This window comes from Eurosta solidaginis, chromosome 2 (genome assembly GCF_040869045.1).
Source record: "Eurosta solidaginis isolate ZX-2024a chromosome 2, ASM4086904v1, whole genome shotgun sequence".
Lineage (NCBI taxonomy): Eukaryota > Metazoa > Arthropoda > Insecta > Diptera > Tephritidae > Eurosta > Eurosta solidaginis.
The window spans coordinates 212,371,000-212,380,744 of NC_090320.1; the positions used below are offsets into that span (position 1 = coordinate 212,371,000).

Consider the following 9,745-nt stretch of genomic DNA (forward strand, 5'->3'; position numbering starts at 1 on the left):
ATCGTGCCTTATATGCCAAGCCAATGTCGCCAAGCCAAACACGCCAATGATGGGTCAGCTGCCAGCTGATCGTTTGACGCCTTTCGTCCGTCCGTTTAGCTACGTAGGTGTCGACTATTGTGGTCCATTTCAAATAACAATTGGTCATCGTCGTGAAAAACGTTGGGTCGCACTTTTCACGTGTTTAACAGTCAGAGCCGTTCATCTGGAGGTGGCAGAAGACCTATCAACAGATGCGTTTTTAATTTGCCTACGAAATTTTGTCAACCGCCGAGGTATACCAATTCGACTACGTAGCGACAATGGGACAAACTTTATTGGTGCGCAGGAAATGTTAAAAGATGAAGAACGTTTATGGGACTTTACCCAGATTGAGAAAGAATGTGCAAAACGTGGCATCGAATGGATTTTTAATTGTCCTGCACATCCGTCCGCTGGAGGGTGCTGGGAAAGATTGGTCCAGTGTGTGAAACGGCTTTTGCAGAGAGTCTTAAAAGAGGAAGCTCCACGTCTCGAAACCTTTAGAAGCACATTGATTGAGGCCGAAAACATAATTAACAGTCGACCACTCACAGACGTCCCAATTTCACCCACGGATGTAGAGCCCATAACACCAAACCACTTTTTATTTGGTTGCCTAAATTCAACCCAAACGCCGACTAATGACGAAGAAAACGTTTGTTTGAGAAAACAATATCGAATAGCGCAAGCACTAAAAGACCGCCTTTGGAAAAGATGGACCTGCGAATATTTGCCAACATTATTGTGTCGTTCCAAATGGAGGGAACCAGTCGAGCCATTGAAGTGTGGCGATTTAGTAATAATATGCGACGCTAGTCTACCTCGTAGTCAATGGATAAAAGGGCGAATCAAAGAAGTAATAACAGCAAAAGATGGACAAGTGCGATCTGCAGTAGTCAAAACTAGTCACGGTGAGTTACGAAGACCAGCCAGCAAGCTAGCCGCTTTAAACGTTTGTGAATCTCCATAATGATTCACCTGGAGGTGGAATGTTGTCGCAATACTATTAATCCCCAAATGTAAAAATGAAATACAGCCCTGCACAAATTTGAGTATTCTTATTCGAATTTTCTATTTGATCAAATAATAAAATGTATGTTCAAATCCTCTCAATTTATATGTCAACTTACAATACTTGCAATTAATCTTTATATACTTACAATACATGTACCAACACATAAATGAAATTCAAATTATACATATGTATCAACTGAAACGAACATTCTATGAAACGAAATGTCCATTCGCGGAAAAATTTCATAGAGAGAACATCAAATTTCTTTAACACGCACCCGGAAATCAAACTGAATAAATTGATCAATAACTTTTTATTTGGTTAGTTTTCTTTGTGGGCATTTTTGTCTACACCCATATTGTACAAACAAATTCTAGGGTCACCCCTGGTCCACCTTTGTGGCGATATCTCGAAACGGCGTCCACCTATGGAACTAAAGCCCACTCCCTTTTAAAATACTCATTAACACCTTTCATTTGATACCCATATTGTACAAACAAATTCTAGAGTCACCCCTGGTCCACCTTTATGGCGATATCTCGAAACCGCGTCCACCTATGGAACTAAGGATTACTCCGTTTTAAAATACTCATTAACACCTTTCATTTGATACCCATATCGTACGAACGCATTCTAGAGTCACCCCTGGTCCACCTTTATGGCGATATCTCGAAAAGGCGACCATCTATACAACTACCACCACTCCCTTTTAAACCCTCCTTAATACCTTTAGTTTGATACCCATATCGTACAAACAAATTCTAGGGTCACACCTGGTCCGCCTTTATGGCGATATCTCGAAACGGCGTCCACCTGTGGAACTAAGCATCACTCCCTTTTAAAATACTCATTAACACCTTTCTTTTGATACCCATATTGTACAAACGAAACGGCGTCCACCTGTGGAACTAAGCATCACTCCCTTTTAAAATACTCATTAACACCTTTCTTTTGATACCCATACTGTACAAACAAATTCTAGGGTCACCCCTGGTCCACCATTATGGAGATATCTCGAAACGGCGTCCACCTATGGAACTAAGGATTACTCCCTTTTAAAATACTCATTAACACCTTTCTTTTGATACCCATATTGTACAAACAAATTCTAGGGTCACCCCTGGTCCACCTTTATGGCGATATCTCGAAACGGCGTCCACCTATGGAGCTAAGGATTACTTCCTTTTAAAATACTTATTAACACCTTTCATTTGATACCCATATCGTACAAACGCATTCTAGAGTCAACCCTGATCCACCTTTATGGCTATATCCCTAAATGGCGTCCACCTATAGAACTATGGCCCACTCCCTCATATAATACTCTTTAATGCCTTTCATTTGATACACATGTCATACAAACACATTCCAGGATTTGCCTCGGTTCATTTTCCTACATGGTTATTTTCCCTTATGTTGTCACCATAGCTCTCAACTGAGTATGTAATGTTCGGTTACACCCGAACCTAACCTTCCTTACTTGTTTTATTTGATTTAATAGATCAACTTCCGACGCAGTACGATTTTGACATTTGTCCATCGAATTTGCAAAAACGAAGTACATGGGATTTTTATTTTTGTTTGTAGGTATGTCACCATGCTGCCACCTTGTATCGTTCCGCCATGCCGTATCTAAATCAATATTAGCCATCATCCGATGGCCAAATCCTGAGCCAGATAAATAATTTTGCATGTAAATGCAACAACAACGATTTGAGCCAGATAAATCCAGATAGAAGTCTGGTTCAATTTGTGAGCAGCTTTGTTTAATAGGTTTTTCGATGTCCACTTGGCAGCACTAGCTGTTTTGAGAGGTAGAACTGTCAATTTGATGTATACATAAACAATTTGTTAGCCATATTTAAAAGCAATTTGTTCAACTAGGAAGGAGAAAATGGACAACTTTAATAAAATGTATGTATAAACAAGTAAGGAAGGTTAAGTTCGGGTGTAACCGAACATTACATACTCAGTTGAGAGCTATGGTGACAACACAAGGGAAAATAACCATGTAGGAAAATGAACCGAGGGAAACCCTGGAATGTGTTTGTATGACATGTGTATCAAATGAAAGGCATTAAAGAGTATTTTATGAGGGAGTGGGCCCTAGTTCTATAGGTGGACGCCATTTAGGGATATAGCCAAAAAGGTGGATCAGGGTTGACTCTAGAATGCGTTTGTACGATATGGGTATCAAGTGAAAGGTGTTAATGAGTATTTTAAAAGGGAGTAATCCTTAGTTCCATAGGTGGACGCCGTTTCGAGATACCGCCATAAAGGTGGACCAGGGGTGACCCTAGAATTTGTTTGTACAATATGGGTATCAAAAGAAAGGTGTTAATGAGTATTTTAAAAGGGAGTAATCCTTAGTTCCATAGGTGGACGCCGTTTCGAGATATCGCCATAAGGATGGACCAGGGGTGACCCTAGAATTTGTTTGTACAATATGGGTATCAAAAGAAAGGTGTTAATGAGTATTTTAAAAGGGAGTGGTCCTTAGTTCTATAGGTGGACGCCGTTTCGAAATATCGCCATAAAGGTGGACCAGGGTGACTCTAGAATGTGTTTGTACGATATGGCTATCAAATTAAAGGTATTAATGAGAGTTTTAAAAGGGAGTGGTGGTAGTTGTATATGTGAAGGCGTTTCCAGATCGCGACCAAAATGTGGACCAGGGTGACACAGAACATCATCTGTTGGATACCGCTAATTTATTTATATATGTAATACCTGCCAAGATTTCAACGGTTTTTTATTTCGCCCGGCGGAACTTTTTCATTTTCTTCTACTTAATATGGTAGGTGTCACAACCATTTTATAAAGTTTTTTCTAAAGTTATATTTCGTTTCAATAAACAAATCCAATTACCTCACCATGTTCGTATTTGGTATAGAATTATGGCATTTTTTTCATTTTTCGTAATTTTCGATATCGAAAAAGTGGGCGTGGTCATTGTCGGATTTCGTTCATTTTTCATACCAAAATAAAGTGAGTTCAAGTAAGTACGTGAACTAAGTTCATTAAAGATATGTCGATTTTTGCTCAAGTTATCATGTTAACGGCCATGCGGAAGGACAGTCGAACGACTGTGTATAAAAACTGGGCGTGGCATAAACCGATTTCGCCCGTTTTCACAGAAAACAGTTAACATCATAAAGTCTATGGCCCTACCAAATTTCAAGAGGATTGGTTAATTTTTGTTCGACTTATGGCGTTAAAAGTATCCTAGACAAATTAAATGAAAAAGGGCGGAGCCACGCCCATTTTGAAATTTTCTTTTATTTTTGTATTTTGTTGCACCATGTCATTACTGGAGTTAAATGTTGACATAATTTACTTATATACTGTAAAGATATTAAATTTTTTGTTAAAATTTTACTTTAAAAAAATTATTTTTTAAAGTGGGCGTGGTCCTTCTCCGATTTTGCTAATTTTTATTAGGCGTACATATAGTAATAGGAGTAACGTCCCTGCCAAATTTCATCATGATATCTTCAACGACTGACAAATTACAGCTTGCAAAATTTTAAATTACCTTCTTTTAAAAGTGGCCGGACGCCCATTGTCCAAAATTTTACTAATTTTCTATTCTGCGTCATAAATTCAACTCATCTACCAAGTTTCGTCGCTTTATCTGTCTTTGGTAATTAATTATCGCACTTTTTCGGTTTTACGAAATTTTCGATATCGAAAAAGTGGGCGTGGTTATAGTCCGATATTGTTCATTTTAAATAGTGATCTAAGATGAGTGCTCAGGAACCTACATACCAAATTTCATTAAGTTACCTCAAAATTTACTCAAGTTATCGTGTTAACGGCCATGCGGAAGGACAGACGGACGACTGTGTATAAAAAATGGGCGTGGCATCAACCGATTTCGCCCGTTTTCACAGAAAACAGTTAACATCATAAAATCTATGCCCCTACCAAATTTCAAAAGGATTGGTTAATTTTTGTTCGACTTGTGGCGTTAAAAGTATCCTAGACAAATTAAATGAAAAAGGGCGGAGCCACGCCCATTTTGAAATTTTCTTTTATTTTTGTATTTTGTTGCACCATGTCATTACTGGAGTTGAATGTTGACATAATTTACTTATATACTGTAAAGATATTAAATTTTTTGTTAAAATTTTACTTTAAAAAAAATTTTTTTTAAAAGTGGGCGTGGTCCTCCTCCGATTTTGATAATTTTTATTAGGCGTACATATAGTAATAGGACTAACGTCCCTGCCAAATTTCATCATGATATCTTCAACGAATGACAAATTACAGGTTGCAAAAATTATAAATTACCTTCTTTTAAAAGTGGGCGGTGCCACGCCCATTGTCCAAAATTTTACTAATTTTCTATTCTGCGTCATAAATTCAACTCATCTGCCAAGTTTCGTCGCTTTATCTGTCTTTGGTAATGAATTATCGCACTTTTTCGGTTTTACGAAATTTTCGATATCGAAAAAGTGGGCGTGGTTATAGTCCGATATCGTTCATTTTAAATAGCGATCTGAGATGAGTGCTCAGGAACCTACGTACCAAATTTCATCAAGTTACCTCAAAATTTACTCAAGTTATCGTGTTAACGGACGGACGGACGGACGGACGGACGGACGGACATGGCTCAATCAAATTTTTTTTCGATCCTGATTATTTTGATATATGGAAGTCTATATCTATCTCGATTCCTTTATATATGTACAACCAACCGTTATCCAATCAAACTTAATATACTCTGTGAGCTCTGCTCAACTGAGTATAAAAAATAAAATTGATAAAATGTTAACATATATTAACCATGTAAACTGTTTTAGCGAAAGAAGAATTTGGTCTAGAGAGGAGACAAGAGCTTTTTTAAACGCGTACCTTGCTAGAAAGGAAGAGTTTGCCAGCATTAGGAGAAAAAAATATGCCATGGAGAATGTTCTGATGGATTTGGAGAGTCAAGGTGTATTGGTGAGTTTGATGTTAGCCCACGATAGATGTTTAGAAAGTTTTTTAATAATTTCTTCTTGTGTTTGTATCTTAACACAGAGTAAACCAACGACGGTGGAGATGCTTTCGGCAAAACTAAAAAATTTAATAAGGGCGTATAAACAGAGTGTGGACAACAATGGCAGGACAGGAGCAACGCCATGCAATGCTCCGTTTGCTGATTTGATGGAAGAAATATTTGGTGATAATCCAGTTATATCAAATAACCACTCCATAAATTTATTCGGCCAGCCTCTAAATCTTCCACCACAGGATGGCACACCTAGTTCTTCCAACGAAGGCGGAAACGAAAAAAAATTGCCAAAATGTTATAAAAAACAAAGAAGCTATAGACCTCCATTGAAAGAAAAAATAATGGAAATGAAAATTCAGTGCAGAAAGGAGCTTGCTGCCAACAAAATAAAGGTCTTCGAAGAGTATGCTGCAAAAAAAAATTGAGAAGATGGAGCAAGCGCAGCAATTAAAGCAAAAGCGGCATGAAGAAAAAATGGCAATGCTCAAAGCGTTTATGGATGCAAAAAAAAAGAATGTGATATATTTATTATTAGTATTAATTATGAATTACCTTTTTTGTTCAACATGTGCTATTCTAAGCATGTATGCATATTTATAGTTAGGAATATGAGTGAAGTCTGTATATTTTTATAAACCTAGATTAGTTGTAAGTAGGAATGAACTTTGGAATATTTTCGCGACCCTTTTTAGTTTGAAAAATGTGAAGTCAACTTCCTTGTGATATTTTATGAGTACTTTTAACAATGGAAATATAATAGACGAATTTTCCTTACACTTGTACCTGGATTGGATGTTAGTGTTTTTTACTTTACCTGAAGCAAAAAATAATAAATAAATGAATTTATATGAATATCGGAACTTCAATCCAAATAAAACTTTAATTTCGAAGAAAATTTCAGTTCGACAACTATTTTAGAAGTAGAAACCTAAGCGTATAAGTAAGTATAACCTACGACGGGGTGCTAAAAACATTTGTATCGATTAGGTTTTGTAGAACAATCCAGAAACATAATCCGCTTCGTTCCCTTGCAGATAAATATTGCTTACAGTTTCTTCATCCTCTATCAAATTCTCGTCTTCAATGCTGTCGTGTTCCAAACAACAAATGTTATGAAGAATGCATCTGCATATAATAATCCGAACGATCGATTACAGGTCTATATTTTCAGTGAAATGGAGCAGTCGTCTGAATCTCATTTTCAATAATCCAAAAGCATTTTCAACGACAATTCTGGTTGACGAATGTAAATAACAGCTTGCAATTGCAGGCTATATAAATGCTTCCGATTGAAATACGCTTCTTTGTTTGATACTGGAGCTTTAGTTTTTATGTGCGAGCAGTCGATACAACCAATCACATTTGGAATGCTCTTCATGGCATAAAACTTGCGTATATTGTACCTTGCTTTGGACAGAGAAGGCCACTGAACATATTCATGGCCAATTGACAATAGCCATTCAATCACTTCCTTATTACTCTCCATGCATTTGACTCAGCCATGTTGAAACGATTCGCTATTTCACGAAACGTACTGGTATTTGCCATGTACCACAAAAGCATATATATCTCTTTTGCAGCTCCAACTTTGCAAAATCCTCCATGTTCCTTTTTAGAATAAAGTGCGCTTGTATTATACCGTTCTACAAAATGGTAAAAGACATATTTTTATAAATGACTAAGAAGGGTTAATTGATGTGAAATTCTTACCAATTAAAATATGCGCAGTGGACCGATTCATTCTAAAATGTTTTCTGAAGTCCTGATCTGTATAACCATCAATTGTGTCTAAAAAATGTTCATTTGGAACATGTTCCTCTTCATTTTCCGAAGTGCTTCCAGATGAATTCATGAATTCTTCAGTCAAGCCGCTTGTATTTGCCGATTCCGATGACGATTCATACATAAACTGCAATATATTTAAATGATAGACATGAAGGAACACTTACTAAAAAACAGCAATGAGTTTAAAAAATTTGTAAACTTACATCAAGCAAATGTTCATCCATGCTTTTCGTTTAATTTTTCACAACGCTTTAATTATATCGGTTTGTTTACTTTTCTTCTTCTTACAACGAAAATGACGTTTTTGGTAGTGCTGCCAACTCTCACAACAATGATCCGTACCATTCCCGTGAGAATTGAGCGTGATCCGGAGCTGTAAAACTCACTGGATGACCATAATTGTTGTTTTTCTACTTATTCCACTTCTGAAGCGGGGGTGCGATATATAGATGGCAATTAGCAATTCCAATGGTGACAGACCTTTATTAAAATTTGCTTCGTAAATGTGTTTCGAGTGAACTATTCCATATTCTATGCTTTGAGAAATGTCCGACTTCTATTTTTCGGCAAATTTTGCTGCGCTCGCCCGAACCGTAGTTTTATCCATGTCTTCAAATTGCCACAAAAAGGCAAACGTCTTGCTCAAATTACTCATAGCTGCAAATCGTTCAGTAATGTCAGTGATTACCAAATCAACGATCACCAGGAATGTATTGGTTTTAAAATCAAACTCTGAATCATCCGTAATCATCTTATTTAAATTATCTTCAGAACGTCTTTTGGATTTTCTCTTTCAAATGTCCGGAAACTTTGGCGAGGTGTTCAATTGAATAGCAACTGTTTTGCGTTCGTTTAAAATTGTTTCCCATTGGTTCCTGATCAAATTCAAATCAGCTAATAAGGCATCTAGATGTCGTACCTCAACATCTATGGTGGCGTCTCTAGCTTGGAGGACCACGTTTCTTTCATTAATGGTAGTCAGTATGTAAACCGAATTGAGGACAGCAAGATACATTCGAAATTGTTGATGTACTGAAGGATGCCGGTTACATCGCCGTATGGTTGTGCAGTCAAATTTGGCTTTTGGCCTAAAGACTATGAGGAGAGCTCAGTACATTTTTTTTGAGGATGTCATATCGTTGTGGAGTGCTGCTGAAAATAGTAGAACATTTGTGTACAACTCCGAAGAAAGTAATTGCAGCCGTACAACATTCTGCAGCATCAACACCACATAAATTGAGACTGTGGGTTGCACAGGGTGAGTAATCAGCATTCCAGTTTTTGTCGAGAATGTGACGTAGTGCCCCGTTGTAAGCTCCTTTCATATTGGCACCGTTATCGTACCCTTGTACACGACAATCTTCAATCAAGTATGGCAAATTAGATCAGTGATTTTCTGACCAGTTTTTTGGTTACAATTTACTAAAGCCAAAAGCCGTTCTAGAATTGTAAAATTTCTTGCTTACGAATTGAAATGGAGTTAGCCCAAAATGAACGTAGTCAACGTGCCTAGCATCAGGCGTAGCATCAACAATAATGGCAATATACTTGGCTTTCTTGCCTTGATCTAATATAGCTTCCAAAATTTCTATAAACTCGTTCTGAGTGCCTGGGGAAAGATAGTGAACTTGTAAACGTTTGTGCTGCTGTTGTGAAATCTCCAAATGATGTCTAAGTATCGGATCATATTGGCTTATGAGATCTTAGATGCCCAAAAAATTTCCATATCACCAAGATATATGCTTTCGCCTTTGAAAGCTAGGCCTCTTTTACCCAAAAATAAAATAGTGTACAAAAATTCTATATAAAATTTCTTTCCACTTTTGAGTTTCAGTGATTAGCTGTTCATTGAAAAGTACATCAATTGTGGAGGCTAATTGATTGAATTTGATTTTGTAAAAATCGCCATTGAATATAACATTTAA

At 37.1% G+C, this 9,745-nt stretch overlaps 1 protein-coding gene and 1 long non-coding RNA gene across 2 annotated transcripts; one reads left to right on the forward strand and one right to left on the reverse strand.

Annotated features, from left to right (window-relative positions):
* Positions 1-2,730: 2,730 nt before the first annotated feature.
* LOC137242583 (uncharacterized) lies at positions 2,731-6,815 on the forward strand. Its single transcript, XR_010950292.1, has 3 exons — positions 2,731-2,950; positions 5,842-5,983; positions 6,062-6,815. It is a non-coding gene; the product is annotated as an uncharacterized lncRNA (long non-coding RNA).
* A 276-nt stretch (positions 6,816-7,091) lies between these two features.
* Positions 7,092-8,150, reverse strand: LOC137242584 (uncharacterized). The gene is made up of 3 exons (XM_067769862.1): positions 8,024-8,150; positions 7,746-7,944; positions 7,092-7,678 (listed from the first exon to the last, which is right to left on the reverse strand). Exons 1-3 carry the CDS (start codon positions 8,042-8,044, stop codon positions 7,500-7,502), a joined length of 399 nt encoding a protein of 132 aa, XP_067625963.1. The 5' UTR covers positions 8,045-8,150; the 3' UTR covers positions 7,092-7,499.
* Positions 8,151-9,745: the final 1,595 nt, after the last annotated feature.

Bases quoted from the DNA above. Each gene is read 5' to 3' on its own strand.
- LOC137242584 (XM_067769862.1), bottom strand. From the start codon at position 8,044: ATGGATGAACATTTGCTTGAT. The intron at 7,945-8,023 runs GTAAGTTTACAA...AATATATTGCAG, and splicing joins TGGATGAACATTTGCTTGAT to TTTATGTATGAATCGTCATC. The intron at 7,679-7,745 runs GTAAGAATTTCA...ACCATTTTGTAG, and splicing joins CACTGCGCATATTTTAATTG to AACGGTATAATACAAGCGCA.